The sequence below is a fragment of the Hypoxylon fragiforme genome, assembly GCF_022984875.1.
Source record: "Hypoxylon fragiforme strain CBS 206.31 chromosome Unknown GGS25scaffold_6, whole genome shotgun sequence".
Classification (NCBI taxonomy): domain Eukaryota; kingdom Fungi; phylum Ascomycota; class Sordariomycetes; order Xylariales; family Hypoxylaceae; genus Hypoxylon; species Hypoxylon fragiforme.
The window spans coordinates 2,781,476-2,797,297 of NW_026054761.1; the positions used below are offsets into that span (position 1 = coordinate 2,781,476).

The following is a 15,822-nucleotide window of genomic DNA, read 5'->3' on the forward strand; positions in this document are numbered from 1 at the left end:
TTTCACCTTCACCATAGAGCCTGGGATAGATACGAGCTGGGCATCAGTCGAAAGTAAAGGGGTATCATTTGACCATCCTATATCCAGCCCTGGAATTCACCTTTTTCAGAACTCCCAGTAGTATTCGATCTGGCAAAGGTTATTGCCACACATAATCAATTTCCTTTCGCCCTAGTCACAGGACCCCAATTTTCTCTAGGATTCGTCTGATATCTGACGAGACCTTTCTTGGAAAGATCTCGCCCAAGTTTCTTGTCGAAAACGACTTCTTTTAACTCGACCTTGTCCTTACTAGCCTCCTCCGAACTCTCATCCCTCTTGCCTAGTCTGAGTAGGGTATATGCTGGGCTCATTTCCGTAATCTTTTCAACATTCACTGGACTCTTCTGGCGAACCCACTCTCGCATGATATGCCAAATGACAGACCACGGCGCGTTGGTCTTGAGACTACCAGGCTTGCAATGGCTGCGGACGACTTGATAGCCTAGATGGCGCAGAGCACCCCTGAAGCTATCTTCGTCGGGACATATGCAATGTACCACACCAGAGAGAGCTGCCGGATGAAAAAAGAACGGATACGGGTCAATCGCTGCAAGCTCATCATCCTTGGCACTTTGCAGATCATCTTCAGGAGGTGGGATGAGCTCCTCAAGAGCGGTCGTCAGCATACCTTCTATTCGCGGTTTCGTACCGTAGATATCATCAGGCTCGTTAGGAAGGTCGGCCAATATCTTGTTGATGAAGTCAGGGGAATGTAACGGTCCGCCATACATTGGGCCAGCGAGATGCATCTTGGAGCCACACTCCTGGCAAGATCGGTCTGCGGTGGGTGCCATAGCTAGTCCATGCTTGTAAAACATGCCCTTTCCAGACTTGTTATAAGCCTTCTTGTTGCGAACCAAGAATTGAGTTTCCCAGGCTCCGCATCCTTGGTCACAGTTAAAGGTGACCATGGTCTTCCCGGCCAGAAATTTGACCTGAGCAGGAGATTTTCGGACCTTGACAAAGATTCGGACGTAGTAGTCGATCGATAGGCTTAGAAGAGGTTCAATAGCTAATCCATATCTCGCTGCCGCCGATCCAAGACCATGGAGTATGATACGTAATCCAGCCTCGTGAGAGTAAAAGCCTTTTACGGGGACGCCGCCATAGAGAGCAAATGTTTTCTCGGGATATCCATTGGAAGCCCAAATCCCAGAGTCCGTGCAGGTGACACACAGCAGGCCACCGTCGTCCCTTACAGCATTCAGTGCTGCGTCAAAAAAGGGAGCCGCAGTTCCATAAGGATCGAGGTCAATTACGTCGTATTTTTTGTTCGGTTTGGGTATGTTCTTCTTATTATGTTGTTTGTTGTTCTTGGTCTGCTCATCACTGATATCGTGGGTTTGCAACGAATACATGTGCGCACGAGCATCTCCTAATGTTGCGTTCACTTTGCCGTCAACACCATTGTGCTCGGCATTTTTCTTGATGGCATCTACAGCAGATGGGCTGAGATCATTAGCGGTGACTGAGGTGACAAACGGTAGCTCTTGGGCATATCGTAGAGCTCGAAGTCCGGTAGCGGATAGAGCATCGAGAATGGTAAATCTAGGGCCAGAGAGTGGGTCGCCTTGTCCCGTTTCCTGAGACGTTGCCTCTGGCCCTTCGGTAGGTTGCGAGGATTTCGGGGGTTGATCGGTACTAGGTAAGTCGCGAGAGGGCAAGTCGGTGTTTTCTTTCCGAGTTTGTTCTTCAGGAGCTGTTGGTTGGTCGTTCGTAGCATCCAAGGGAGCTGCGTTGCCTTCACTTGGTTGTGTCACAGAGGCAGTGCTCTCCATCTCAGTCACTTTCTCTTGCTTATTCGGTCTGCCACTGCCCGTGTCCAGCTTGTCGCGTTTCCTCTTGGCAACCTTATCCGCGTTGGCTGATCGTCTCTTAGCTAGAGCTTCTTGGCCATATGCTTTGATGGCAAGAACGGTCAGGTCGCGGTTGAACTGCTGGATAGGGTTGTAAAAGACTTTTTGTTGTTCTTCGACGTCGCTCAGTTTTTTGTCTTTGCCATCTTTAGCTGAGAAAGGAACTAGGATGCGACCTAGACCTTCCTTGACTTCGGTGAATTCTTGGCCATCGCGTGTGAAGATTTGAATGTCGGTCGTCGTAGACGAGGTACCGTTCTTGGTACCGTTCTTGGTTCCCGAAACCATGGTAAAGGTATGCGCAGCTCGAAGAAGGCAAGAAGTAGCAAATAATCGGTTCACATGCCTTAGCACTGGTTTCGAGGGTGCCAATAAATGGGTACAGAGCATGCAAGTAAGGCGCAAGGCTATGACATTAGGAAGTCTCCAGGTAGTAAGGTCGGTAGGAGTTAGAGAAAGATTGGCTGCGCAGGTTAAATTGAAGAGATTCTGAATGGAAAGTAGAAATCTATAGCTTCACTTTAATTTTTTTTCTTGTCCCCAGTAGCTGAGTGGAGCTATCCTCTATCTTATCGGCGTCTTATCGCTAACTCTAACTCTAAATGCCTACCTATGTACGTGCATCTACATGGGATTCTAGGTAGCACCTTATGTACCCACCTACCTTAATCTAATATTTATGGTAGAAACAACGACAGAGCTATAAAATCAGAGAAGGTGCAAGTGTATAATTAGTATAAACTCTGTTAGACATGGGGAAGTATTACTGGACAGTGGACATAGTACCTAACCTAGTACCTAGTACTTAATGTAAATATCTACAATTCCTTCTTTTTCGTATACTCAACGTTATTCGATGTTGACGTTAAAAGAATCCATTCAACCCTTCCCCCTATCACCACCTTAAGGCTGGATTGGAGAAAGCGCTCCTTGACTAAGTAGTCAAGGCATATATCTCTCTCAGGTCGCTAGCACCTACTTCGTAGTACTTAGCCCCTTTTACTTCTCGTTGAGATAGGTCATGCGATAGAGTCATGATGGACAACTTTAAGAGTTGCTTCCTCCGAGTGTTCTAGACGGAAGTTGTCTATGCCTTCCAGGTAAGAAGTGACAAGTTACAAATTGGAAATGACAGCCCCTTTCACTACTCGAGCCTCCAGCTCTCGCATGTCTCCTAGATTCTCCCTTTTCCCATTACCCTTGAATCCAACTTCGCCTTGTCTGGATTCTCAAGATGGCGGCTACAATCTACCCCTCTCACAAATCCAGCTCTCATCGTTCTTCTATCCCACGACTCAACTTTGACGCAGCCATGGCTTCTCAAACTCCGCCTCCACCTTCTCCGAAGCCAAACAGCGGCGGCGGTACCCCTCCTCCCAAGCCTGGAGACCCTAATAATTACCGTCTTCTCTCCCATCCCGAATGGGTTCAGTTCTGTCGAGGCATCGGAGTGCTGAAAGACGACGAGAGCGAGGTGGTCGTCCGCCCGACTAGTCGATGGTGGCCACCCAAGGGGTTTCGGGACGGCTTATATAAAGATGTCCTTTTCGAGAAGGCCAAATTCACCTACTGGTTCCACCTCGTGAGCACCCTACACTGGGTCTTGATGCTTGTTCAGATTGCCTTGAGTGCTGTCTTGACTGCTCTGGGATCTGTATCATCGACATCCAAGAATGGAGTTACTATCGTGAGTTCATCTCGTACAGACGACCCGTCTCTCAGCCCATGGTGAGATGGGTATCCCAGGAGACTGACTTTCGACCCCTTGGATGCTAGACATCTATCGCTGCGGTGAATACTTGTATCGGCGGAATCCTTGCCCTGCTGCACAACAGCGGCCTACCAGATAGGTACCGCTCGGACAGAAACGAGTTCTATAAACTCGAGGAACACCTCAAGACTATCGTTGACACCGCCCTCGTGCCCGCGGACCAAAATATCAACGAAGTCATTGCTATTTGTTTCGATATGTTCCGGGACGCCAGGCAAACGGTCCAGAACAACATTCCAGCTTCGTACACCCCTGCCCCGGCCAGCAACAAGCCACCGCCAGCCAGAGTTTCGGGGACGGCCGACCTGAAGAAGTGAAATTAGCTCATTGTAAGATGCCTACAGCATATGGCAGTTAAACTAAACTCACCTTCCCCAGAATATACTACTATCATTGGAAGGAGAAATCTAGGAGCAACCTCAAAGGGGTCTTCTATTAGCATAACATATTAGACCAGTGAGCCTCGAGGGATCAATGTCAGGCTCGAGTTAATTAATGGTGGTAACATTACTAGTAGGTTAGTTAAGTCTGTTATTGAGCTAGGTAGTCGCGAAGCATCTTGCTAGATTCCTTAGAGCATACAGCTCGCTCATACACTGTACTGTGCGTAGCAAGAGTTTTTATCATCATGTACTCTTAGAGGATACCTAGGGGAAATAGAGATTTTTGACGAAGAAAAAAGTATTACCTTTGTATATGACTCTTAAAGCCATCGGCATTTTATAATTCTGTGCTTCGTAAAAGTGGATGGATGTAGATGACGTGGGCTTGTGATTGGAATACCTACGAGTTCACCACCCTGGGAACAATGTCATATGTAGGTACCTACTTTGTCTTCCCATTCGTGTATTTATTAAGATTGGTGCTTAGGCAGGTAGACACCTGCCTAGTAGGTACCTGGTATGCGCATGTGTATATGTGTATGTGTATGTAGATGCCATATTCCCAACACATCAAAACCACGCCTCGTAAAACTTCATCACATTCATGTACTTGTGTGTGCCTGTCTACCTATGTACCTAGCGCCTATGTACTCATATGCCTATATACGCCCAACAAAACTTCAAAATCTATGAATTATGTATGCATATGTAGGTAGGCAGTCTACCATCTATCCGGCCCAAACCGACTACCATTAGGCACCGTATTGTACGAGCAAGCCTGCCAGTCGCAGCCACTTTTATAGACCTCCGTGCCCCACCAGCTGAAGCCCTCCATCCAGCCGGGGTATATGAAGCCGAAGAACACGACGACGATGCCGAAGGCTAGACCTGAGTCGAGAGCTGCGCTGAGGGTCATCGTGTACTTAGCCCACCAGGCCGACGCGCGGTTCTTGATCAGGTAGTTGAATAAGTAGCAGACCACGGCCCAGACTGAGAAGTTCAAGCCGGTGGCGGGCGGGATCCAGCTCAGCGAGCCGAAGAGGACCGGGAGGTTGATTTTTCGAACAATACTTCCTCTCCTTTTGCGGCCATATAGCCACAGGGGGATCGGGGCGACGGCTCCGATCAGAAAGCACCACACCAAAGGACGATAGGTCGCGTTCGGTCCAAAGAACTCGGTCGGGCCAACGACGCCCCATAGGATGGACCCGTTAAAATGAACTCTAGCAATCGGGCAGGTGAAGCCGTTGATAGCTGAGGTGGTGCAAATTCCCGGGACGTTACGGAACATCCAATTAAGCACGATGATCTGCGTGACAGACGAGACAGTTGTTGCGACCATCTGGACGGAGAATAGAAGCCTCGGTGGGATCTTCATGTAATGCCCCAATTTTAGGTCTGCTGCAAATTTGATTCCCTGGGCAGACGAGATGTAGCCATAGGTCACAAAAACCATGTTAGCCACGGGTCTTCCAGGAAATACGACGCCACATATAAGCTGGCAAATTAAGTAGATGCTGCTATGTTGATTTGTCACTGCCATGACAATACCGATAGGTATAAAAAGCACAGCGCATATCCCGAGGGCGAGTAGTAGGCCATACCACGGAAGATGAATTGGGTAACTGCTTGTAGGTAAATAGAGTGATTATGGGGTTAAAGGGGGTAGTAAACTCACTATTCGACGACAAAAATACCTATGGCAGTCATAGAAATGAACGTCAACAAATACCAGGTGATTGGCGCATCTTTGTATCTTTTCATAAGGCGGTTATGCACATCTTCATGGCTTAAAATATTGTCGAATGTGGAACTAGACCTCGTGATACCTGGGCCATCTGGACGGGAAGCCCTCCCGTTGCTTTCACTTTCGAGTGGCTGATATGATGTTTTATTCTCACCATCTGCTTCTTGCAAGGAACGTTTCCACTGGACGTAGATGTCCTTGCCATGCCAACAAGTAGTATGGGTTAGGAGTGATGCGAGCCCTGCAAACTGTAGACCATAGCTGAGGACGTAGGTAATCGGGAGGAATACCCGACTATAATTTGAATACGCCTCTCGGTCAAAGAGAAACTCGGGCGTTAGAATCTTGCTGACATCATATATCTTGCCCGTATTGTCATAGACTGACGCGGAGAGAATTGGCATGTAAGATGAGTAGAACAGGTTGCTATAATACGCAATGGGCGCAATGATCCACATGACTATCACCAGACCGCCAATAACATTCATTGCAGCCCAGAAAGGTGTTAACAAAGGCGAGCCAATGTACGCGATCTGGGCCCAGTCAAACGTGAGCGGGAAAAGACCCAAGCCGGAAGCAACTCCAAATAAGTTTGCCACAACGACATTATCCGGCGCAAACCAGGTTATTACATTGAAGTAACTGAGCGCTGGCATTAACAAGCCGGGGAGGAAGTAGAAGATAAAGCCCGATATCCAGACGATGAAGAAGAACCTCCATCTGCTTACCCTCCACCCGTTGGCTGGTTTGTTCTCCTCTTTATGCAGAGTCGTGAACATAGCGGCGGACATCAAAGTACCAGGCCAGATCATGCCGGCTGGGCGTACTAAAAAGCGCCTTGTCAACCCGGCAAACGTATAACCCAAAATTTGGGTCGAGAGCGTAAGCAGAAGCTGATAGGCAATACCGACATCTTGCTTGTAAAATTGGGTTTGCTCAACAATGATATCCGTTGCGAACGCGAAGCCGAAAGAAACGTTGCTGCTAACATACACGCAGCTGTGCTCTTTTTCATTCCAGCTACCCTGAGCTAGCCAGAGGCGAAGACGCCCTGCGCGACTCCTCTGCTTCAGAGCTTGAGCTTGACTATTATCATTTAGGTCATTTATTCGTACACCATCCAAAAACTGTTCGGGGGGGTCATCTGGTCGTTTGAGAAGGTAGTCCCACAAAAGGCCGAGAGGATGAACTAGAAGCAAGGCTATAACGGGTGTAATTGAAACGCTAGGGTATCTCAAAGAAAAGAAGAGATTTGTAGAAGAACCAAGTATAGAAAACAAAGTAGATAACATCCACATTCGAGGCGTGTTTATAGATAGAGACGTGTTGTCAGTTGGTGAGACAGACGCTCGAACCAGGGGATAAGGGGAATTATCCGGGGGGTCCTGGTCGCTCCCTTCGTTCGCATCGTCAGAGCCGTCTTCATCGTCAGGCACCGGGCTATCCAACAATGGATCCGAAGCCAAGTCATTCGTGAAAGCGCTTTCGCTTACGCTAAAGCGACCTTCAGGACCCCCCGCTACTGCATTCACTCCAACCTCGTCAGATAGACTCTGCTTTCTCCGGGTTAGAGAAGATGTGCTTGTTCTAAAGGTTGTATCACGACCAGCATCGCTAGAATGGCGCCGCCTGGAGTAGGGGGTTTCCGCGCTAGCTCTTCTACTCAAGGGCTCTTGAACATCGTCGTCGCTATCAGGGTCCTTGGTCTCAGGATGAACAGGGGCAGCTCCATATGATCCAGCGCCAAAGCCGGGCGAAGAGCGAATCAAAAGAGGAGCTTGCGACATAATCCTTAATCCTCGGCCGTCGACGGCAAGGTTGCGATTTGCCTCGGAGTCAAGTTTGACCTGGCGAGAGTCATGGCTCGTGCTCGATGGAGAGCGTGATAATCTACTAAAGGATTCGGTCGAGCCTGAGGAGGAGGCAGCAATATTTGTATGGCTGGTGGTTGGCGACGTGGGGTCTGATAGGTCGACTGGATGAGCGGGTAAGGCGGAGCTGGAAGTGGTATTGGGTGTGACAGTGGATGTGGTAGCAGAGGTGGTAGCAGAGGTGGTAGCAGAGGTGGTAGCAGAGGAAGATGTTATGGGTCGTAATGGAAAAGATTGCGAATGATCACTGGACATGATGGGGGTTGTACTATGGAAAAGGGTCTAAAGGGTCTAAAGACATAAGCGATCTTATTATCCCTGCTCTTAAAGCTCCTTTTGAGGGAAACCGCGGGCATTGGTTCTGGTCTAACGTTACGGAGCTTGTAACTGCAAAAGGTCATATCATTCCATATAGGAAGGACCAAACCTGGTTGGGGGTTAATTGTTTTTTTTCTTTTCTTTGCACGACGTTAAATGTTGTCACTGTTCTAGTGCATGAGTAGTGTCTTCCTCTAGTACCTAGTAGTAAGTCAACTATGAGTGTACTTACATGTAGGTTTGATATGTTGCAGTACATACCTAAGGTTAGGGTAATAAGTATTTACTCATTGTAGTAGAAGCGAATGTGTACTTCTTGAGTCTAAAATGTAGTTATGTGGACTCCACCATTCAAGGTTGGATCCGGGACGGAAAGAGCTGCTGCTGCTGCTGCTGTATGCACGTCCATGCAAAGACGCATCAAACCGTAATCTACAACTTTGCCTGCTGCTGGGCTGGTGTCGTACCTTACAGGAATTTATCCCAAATTCGGATTGGACCAAAATTGAAAAGCTTCATTCAATGTTGTTTTAAAAACGATTCTTTGATACAGGCTTGAAGAACATTAGGGGTTACTAGGTACTTACTACTTAGGCATGTAGCTGCTGTCACACTACCTAGTACAGCAACTAACATAGTAATTCCTAATCTGGTACTACATAATGAAGGAAAAGGGCATCTGCTGAAATCATTAATGAAAAAGAAACCTCGAAACTTGACCAGTCCCCTGCTTCGATGTTGGAGGAAGCTAGTGTAGGTAGCTTTTAGCATGCTGCAGCTCGCCCAACCTGTCATGTGAAGAGGATGAGGCACAGGCAGCAGACCTGATCGTCCACTCATCATCATCCATTTAAACGGGCCTCGTTTGTTCTTATGTACCAAGGCGGTTTCCAACTCGTACGACCAAGATTGATTGATAAGATTATGATGGATTAGATTAACAGATAATACCACCTACATACATATGTACATAGTGGTGTAATTGCCATGATCTTAAACAGGGGGAATGCACATACTACATATTGTAATACTTCTTCAAGTCTTAACATGGCAAATCCCTCACCGGATCTGTTAACTAACCTTTAACTAGGTAGGTTAGGCAGTTGATGCTAGGTTAATCAACTTAAGTAGCAGCTACTTAAGTGGATAAGACTTCGACACTTACTGTAGCAATAATCTGATATGGATCTTGAATTGTTATCTACTCTGAAGCACGTATGACACATAATGCTAAACTGCAGACCTACTCATATCTAGCCGAATCACTTAATTACATAAATTATACTACTACATACATTTGTATGTATCGCCGTCCTCCGATTGCTTAAGTTCGGTCACCGCTCGTTCCGAATTGCGGACCTTGTTCCAAGCCTGTCAGAGTACGGAATTCAAACCGAACGGGAACGCGGGCCAACCCGATAAAGGGTACCATCTTATGACACTTAGCGGGGAATCTGTACGGCTTTTAGCATCCTGGAGTACCATCAATGATGCCACAAGAAACAGCCATGAATCCCTCTACGCTTAGTGCTATCAAACTGCAGGTTCGCTCAGTAATGAAACAGCGACTTGCCGATCTCCCACAACATTACGTCGAGTCTCAGAGTGAGTTGTCTCCCCCCCCTATCCCTAGAATTATATATACATATATGTACACTATATCCAATATATCCAATATATCCATTTCAATATAATACTTAGTTGACCGCAAATGTAGGTGCAAAAGTATTCGACACAATATCTAAATTCAAACCATACGTGGATGCAAAAAGAGTGGCGGTCTACTTGTCTATGCCCAGTGGGGAGATCCAAACAGACTCCATTGTTAGACATGCTTTGACATCGGGCAAGCAGGTGTTCGTGCCTTACCTTCATAAGTCAGGCCTGCGACGGGGCGATGGTCCAGCTAGACTGATGGACATGGTGAGTTTGAAAAACATCGAAGATTACGAATCTCTGCAGAGGGATAAGTGGGGCATTCCAAGTATCGATCCAGCTACGGTAGATGAGAGAAAACGCAGCGTGGGCGAGCTTGTTGGGAAACAATCTGAGGATGTCTCGCTAGATTTGATCCTCATGCCTGGAGTGGCATTTGACATTCAGCCTACACCTAAGACAATTCGAAGACTCGGTCACGGTGGAGGCTTCTACGACTATTTTCTTCATCGATACGCGTTGGCTGCTTCACCAGAGGAAAGGACAACAAATGGCCGACCAGCTGTATTACTATATGCCCTAGCTTTTGAGAAGCAACTCCTCTGCTCCGAAGATGGGGAATCTGTCCCGGTTGAACCTCACGATCAACCAATTGACGGCCTCATTCTCGGGAATGGCCAAATAGAGGAGTCCGCGAAAAGCGGCGAAAACCACAATGAATTATCTTGATCTTCGATGAGCGTCTATTTTCACCCGCAATGGTATTTTCTCCGATGATGCATAAAAGTGTAAGTCTTCGTGATTCGACCTCCTAATCGCGTCCAATGCCTTTCCACCGCCTCATACTGCTTCTTGGATTAGGGACACATTATCGCCCTTAAGTAAGATTTGTCCTACGTATTATTAGCCATGCGAGTCATCGCTCATGTTCATATGATATGATTTCGTACCTAGGGGTCTTCGCTTCTCCTCCGGATTCGTCTTCGTAATCTGCTTCACCTCAACGGCGTCGTCGACAACGAGATTCATGAATTCGTCGAATCCCTTGATAGATATCAGTTAGCAACAGAAAAGCAGGCAAGAGTGACAAATATAGGAAACACTGCCACTCACTCGAATCTTCCCCTCAATTCTAATTGACAATTGCTCGAATAGCCAGATCTTCACCGTCGCGTGCGTTTGAAGTAGCTTGAAGATAAAGTTGATAGGGGGGAGCAGGATCTTGCGACCACCACCACCGCCACGACCAGTCATCTTGCTTTGCCGGAGGGTTGGACCGTGTTAAATATTTATCGGTATATCGATATATCGGTGACTGAAAGGTTGAGTGTAGGCAGATTCGTGTATCGCGGTAATGGCGCGTGTGAACTTTGTAAGAACTTAATAAGCTTGGGTTTATGATCCTCGCGACGGGATTCGACGAGGCAGAAAGAAGGCTGAAGTGGTTTTTTAATAAAAAAAAAGCTAAGGAGAACTCTAATGTAATTACTAGTAGTTAACTAATTATGTACCAGTGGAAAGAAACATTTGAGGCACTGCAGTTTAAAGCTACATGGGTGGGCTAGGGTGGGCACCTAATCAAGTACTAGATACTTTACGATAAGCCGGATCTGCCAACCCCGCCAAATTTCAAGCCACACTAAATGAAATCACCGGGCACTCCAGGTCACAAAGCTCTAACTATTGTCAGGCTCACATGGCAACCGCAGAGCAATGATTTGATTGATATTTTACTAGTTAGGCCCCTCTTTCTTCTTACGCCAACACGTATAATAAAAAAAGTCGCCTTTGACAATTTCCAAACGAACATTGAAACCACACAATCTTTTTCTTTCTACAGGTATCTTTTTCTTGTGACGTTACCTTCAAATTTGCCTAGCACTAACTATACTGTGCATGTCCTGGCGTCGGTCCATCATCGTATCAAATAACTTTTATTTAGCGCCCACTCATCCATCTTACTAGGCACCTAATCTCAAACTGATCTTCTCAAACTTCCTCATCTTGCGACCAACTCGCATTATCAGCAGCCATCGCTGCTCTCAACCCACGTGCCCACCCCACGACTTCCTGCCTTGATCAAATACATATATCTACTGTGTACGAGTTGCGATTCGAGTTGCGCATCATGGCTACAAATGGAGGAGCGCAGCCTGCTTTCGGGCCCGACGAGGTGCTCCAAGCCATGTTGACTATGCGGGGTGGGGACTCGGAGAAAAAAAAGAAGGCTCATGAATATCTCGAACTGTTCCAGAAATCGGTAAGTACACGGTCCGGTCCGGGCCCAATCATATTCTTCTCTATAGATCGATCGTTGATTGCTAATATGATTATGACCTGTACCTAGACAACAGCATGGACTACTACAGTCACAATACTACAATCGAATGCCGAAGCCGACGTCAAGCTATTCGCAGCGACGACACTTAGAGGGAAGGTAAGTTGTATAAGGCTGTTCATCGTAACATTCGGCGACGCTTACTGAACGACTTCCAACTAGATAACCTACGATCTCTCGACCCAAGTCCCTGCGGCTGAGATCCCAGCCGTGCGATCTCAACTTCTAGTGCTTCTCAAAACCTTTGCGCCGGGACCGAAGCCGATCAGGGTACAGCTTTGCGTATGCCTAGCCATCCTAGCAATACAAATGCAAGAATGGAAAGATGTACTGCCTGTCGTGGTGTCTTCCCTGGGCAACGAAATCGAAAGCCATGGGTGCATCTTAGACTTCCTTAGAGTCCTACCAGAGGAGGTTACAGAAGGACGCAAAATCACCCTGACAGTACGTGGATCCAAAAACTAATACCGCTTTTCCCGTGTGCCTTTCGATTACGCTTCGTGACGGTACGACTCGGATGGGATCGCAAACTAACTAACGGGCGTTTTAGGATGAAGAACTCAGTCATAGAACCACTGAGTTACTAGAACAGAATGCTCCGCAGGTGGTGCAACTTCTCATCAACTATGCCCATTCGTCGCGTAAGATTGTCCTTGCTCTCTAAACATGACAGAAACTAATGTATAGGTATATAGCTGCTGCTGCGACAAACCCGCAGCTTTTTGAATGCATTACATCTTGGTTGCGTGAGGTTCCTATCAATGAAATCGTCAAATCTCCTCTATTAAACATCGTCTTTAGCGCACTGGAGAGTGACTCTTCTTTCCAGGCCGCTGCTGAGTGCATCTCGACGATGGTTAGAGAAACGAGGGAGATAGACGAGAACATCGAGACTATTCAAATACTCCTACCTAGAATTATTGCTTTGCAACCCAAGATCCAGAAACTAGTAGCAGAAGAGGACCTCGATTCCTACAGGTCAATTACGAAGCTATTCGGTGAGGTTGGGGCTTTTTGGGCCGTTGCCATCGCTCGCGAGCCCAGCCATTTCCGACCATTGGTCGACGCCATCCTCGAGTGCGCCGCGAGAGATAAGGATAGGGAGGTTATCGAATTCACCTTCGACTTTTGGTATGAACTCAAGCAGTACCTCGTCCTCGAGAAGTACATTCAAGCGCGCATGGAACTTCTGGACGTTTACGCCAAGCTTGTTGATATCTTACTTCTACACCTCGAGTATCCCCAATCAGAAATTGGCGATGAGAGAGACCTATTTGATGGAGACAGGGAAGCAGAAGAAAAGTTCCGTGAATTCCGACATCTCATGGGTGACACCCTCAAAGATTGCTGCGAAATTATGGGGGTGTCCGATTGTCTCGCAAAGGTACTGGATGCGATCAAGATTTGGATGCAGAAGTATGCGAGCATGGCAAATGGCACTTCAGTCCCTCATTGGCAGCAATTGGAAGCACCCCTATTCTCTATGCGAGCTATGGGCCGCATGGTGACTAAGGAGGAAAGTACCGTTCTGCCACAACTTATGCCTCTTCTAGTCCAAATGCCAGCCCACGAGAAGCTACGTTTCGCGACGATTATGGTATTGGGTAGATACACGGAGTGGACTGCTGCCCACCCAGACTTCCTTAGTGCTCAATTCAGCTACATTGTCTCTTCATTCGACACAGACTCAAAGGAGATTGTGCGGGCTGCGGCCATGGCGATCAAGTACTTCTGCACAGATTGCAAACATCTCCTGAGCGAACAGGTTCTTCAGTTGCAACAATTCTACGACCAAATCTTGGACAAGCTTCCCGAGGTCAGCCAAGAAGAGATTACCGAAGGCGTTGCCACCGTTGTCTCGGTGCAACCCAAGGAAGATATCTACCGACTTCTCAAGCTTTTCTGCGACCCTCTAATCCAGAGACTGATGGCCAAAGCAAACAATGCTACAGACCCAGAAAAAAAGCTAGCTGTCGCAGATCATTTACAACTAATCACACTATTCTCTCAGGGCGTAGTAGTCCTCCCACCCGTCGAGCGTGGCCAAGAAGACCCCGCTGTGAAATATTGGCAAGAGGTATTCCCGATTCTAACCAAGGTCTTAGACAGCTTCCTTGATTTCCCTCCCATCTGTGAAAGAGTTTGTCGATGTTGGAGATTCATGGTAATCTCTCACAGGGGAGCAATGGCACCCGTTCTTCCCGATATGGCAAATCAGCTAGCAAGTGGATTTGCCTCATCGAGGCAAGGTTGTTTCTTGTGGGTCACTGGCGCCATCCTGCGGGAGTTCTCTGACGACCGAGAACATGTCGAACAGGCTTTGACGGAACACATTTACATGTTCTTCGAAGCCCAAGTTACTAACGTGCTTCGCTTCCTGAGCGAGTTATCGCCCCAAGATCTTCCTGACGTTACCGAGGACTTCTTTCGCTTAGTGGTAGATGGACTCTTGTACTATCCTCAAAAGTTCATCCCGTCGCCCATATTTTCACCTGTATTTGAAGCAGCCCTCTCCGTCCTCGTCCTGGAGCAACGTGAGCCTCTTAGTGCTACGCTCCACTACATCCGCGACGTTCTCGGATGGGGCACCCCCTACTCTCCGTCATCATACGAGCACCTAACTGCTGCGGTCACAGAGCAACTAAGAGTTGTCGTGAAACAACTACTACTAACTCAGGGAGAAACTTTGGTTAAGCGCTTACTTGCTGGCATGATGATTACCTTTCCCAAGGACTGCTTTGCCGATGCTAGCGGCGCCCTTTTGACATTATTTGAAATATTCCCAGATCAGACAGCAACATGGGTGGACCAAACCCTTCGTCTATTACCTGACGGTACCGTCACCTTAATAGAGGTGGATCGTCTCATGATAAAGATCAAGGAAAAGCTCAGCACAAATGACACTGGCGACGTCCGACAAATACGCTCTATCCTTCAGGACTTCACCAATACTTATCGCAGAAGATATGTCGCGCCTCGCGATGGCTTAGGGGCCCTAGAAGGATCTCGGTTCCGATTTGCCGGTTAATCAACAGACTGACACATCTTTTAAGGTGAATGCGGGAGAGAGGGGCGACAATGTCGTGCTCGTAATGCCCGAAGCCTCTCAACGCTTTTACTTGGTTGCATACAGCTCTTTGTATTGGGTTATTCCGTGGAAAACGAATAGGAACTGCCCGCGACCCCTGGGAATATGAATAAGTGCTATCGCAGCTCGTCAGGCGTGGGGTAGACTCGGCGTAGGTTGATAAGGGGATGGAGGGCAAAACGATACCTAGCAGTGGCTGCAATAGCAGATGATTGAATGTCTTGAAGATTGTACATAAACATGTTAAACCGTCGTTAGTGAACATGCGGAGTTGAGTCTCGAAATAAAAGGTGGTATTTTACGAGGAGAGCCGATCAGTCTACGGATATAGGTAGCTGTAAAATAGTCAGCAAGGATTTGGGCAGCTACCTACCTATTCTCACGAGTCCAATAATAACGTATACGACGCCTTCCGAGCACGACATATGCAAATTTACGCTAGAGATGCAATCGATTTGGTTCTCTCCGTGTGCCTCTATCTGGTGTCCAGATATTCGGGTACATAGCCCTTTGAAGACGCACGGTGTCGGAGGTGGCCGTTTGGCAAGGGGTCCTAGAATAGGAATTGTCATCCCGAATCTGTCAGTACCCGGTGATCAACTAGCGACTGTTCGAGGAATGGCGAGGACTTTCGTCCACGAGCCTTTGCCGGATGGAGATTTTATTGACAAGAGGATGGCCTGGTGGCGTTACCGGGTCATCCGGATGTGCGTGTATCACCTGCAGAGCCTCTCCCCCCTCTCCCTCTCCCC

The 15,822-nt window shown here is 47.6% G+C and overlaps 6 protein-coding genes across 6 annotated transcripts; 3 read left to right on the forward strand and 3 right to left on the reverse strand.

The window, feature by feature from the left end:
• Positions 1-155: 155 nt before the first annotated feature.
• Positions 156-2,934, reverse strand: GGS25DRAFT_514844 (dimethylguanosine tRNA methyltransferase; the record flags this gene model as incomplete). The annotated part of the gene is made up of 2 exons (XM_049263028.1): positions 156-2,168; positions 2,878-2,934. The coding sequence occupies 2 exons, from the start codon at positions 2,932-2,934 to the stop codon at positions 156-158; spliced, it is 2,070 nt and encodes a 689-aa protein (XP_049115995.1).
• Positions 2,596-4,350, forward strand: GGS25DRAFT_496729 (uncharacterized protein). The gene is made up of 3 exons (XM_049261546.1): positions 2,596-3,585; positions 3,675-3,998; positions 4,048-4,350. Exons 1-2 carry the CDS (start codon positions 3,133-3,135, stop codon positions 3,984-3,986), a joined length of 765 nt encoding a protein of 254 aa, XP_049115996.1. The 5' UTR covers positions 2,596-3,132; the 3' UTR covers positions 3,987-3,998; positions 4,048-4,350.
• Positions 4,351-4,773: 423 nt separating this feature from the next.
• On the reverse strand, positions 4,774-7,925 carry GGS25DRAFT_514845 (OPT-domain-containing protein; the record flags this gene model as incomplete). The annotated part of the gene is made up of 2 exons (XM_049263029.1): positions 4,774-5,677; positions 5,731-7,925. The coding sequence occupies 2 exons, from the start codon at positions 7,923-7,925 to the stop codon at positions 4,774-4,776; spliced, it is 3,099 nt and encodes a 1,032-aa protein (XP_049115997.1).
• A 1,571-nt stretch (positions 7,926-9,496) lies between these two features.
• Positions 9,497-10,373, forward strand: GGS25DRAFT_523121 (5-formyltetrahydrofolate cyclo-ligase; the record flags this gene model as incomplete). The annotated part of the gene is made up of 2 exons (XM_049264369.1): positions 9,497-9,593; positions 9,706-10,373. The coding sequence occupies 2 exons, from the start codon at positions 9,497-9,499 to the stop codon at positions 10,371-10,373; spliced, it is 765 nt and encodes a 254-aa protein (XP_049115998.1).
• A 55-nt stretch (positions 10,374-10,428) lies between these two features.
• GGS25DRAFT_342379 (small nuclear ribonucleoprotein E) lies at positions 10,429-11,176 on the reverse strand. Its single transcript, XM_049257973.1, has 3 exons — positions 10,758-11,176; positions 10,595-10,688; positions 10,429-10,537 (listed from the first exon to the last, which is right to left on the reverse strand). Exons 1-3 carry the CDS (start codon positions 10,896-10,898, stop codon positions 10,485-10,487), a joined length of 288 nt encoding a protein of 95 aa, XP_049115999.1. The 5' UTR covers positions 10,899-11,176; the 3' UTR covers positions 10,429-10,484.
• Positions 11,177-11,676: 500 nt separating this feature from the next.
• On the forward strand, positions 11,677-15,262 carry GGS25DRAFT_342412 (ARM repeat-containing protein). The gene is made up of 5 exons (XM_049257974.1): positions 11,677-11,904; positions 11,992-12,081; positions 12,145-12,426; positions 12,533-12,623; positions 12,678-15,262. The coding sequence occupies exons 1-5, from the start codon at positions 11,773-11,775 to the stop codon at positions 15,008-15,010; spliced, it is 2,928 nt and encodes a 975-aa protein (XP_049116000.1). The 5' UTR covers positions 11,677-11,772; the 3' UTR covers positions 15,011-15,262.
• Positions 15,263-15,822: the final 560 nt, after the last annotated feature.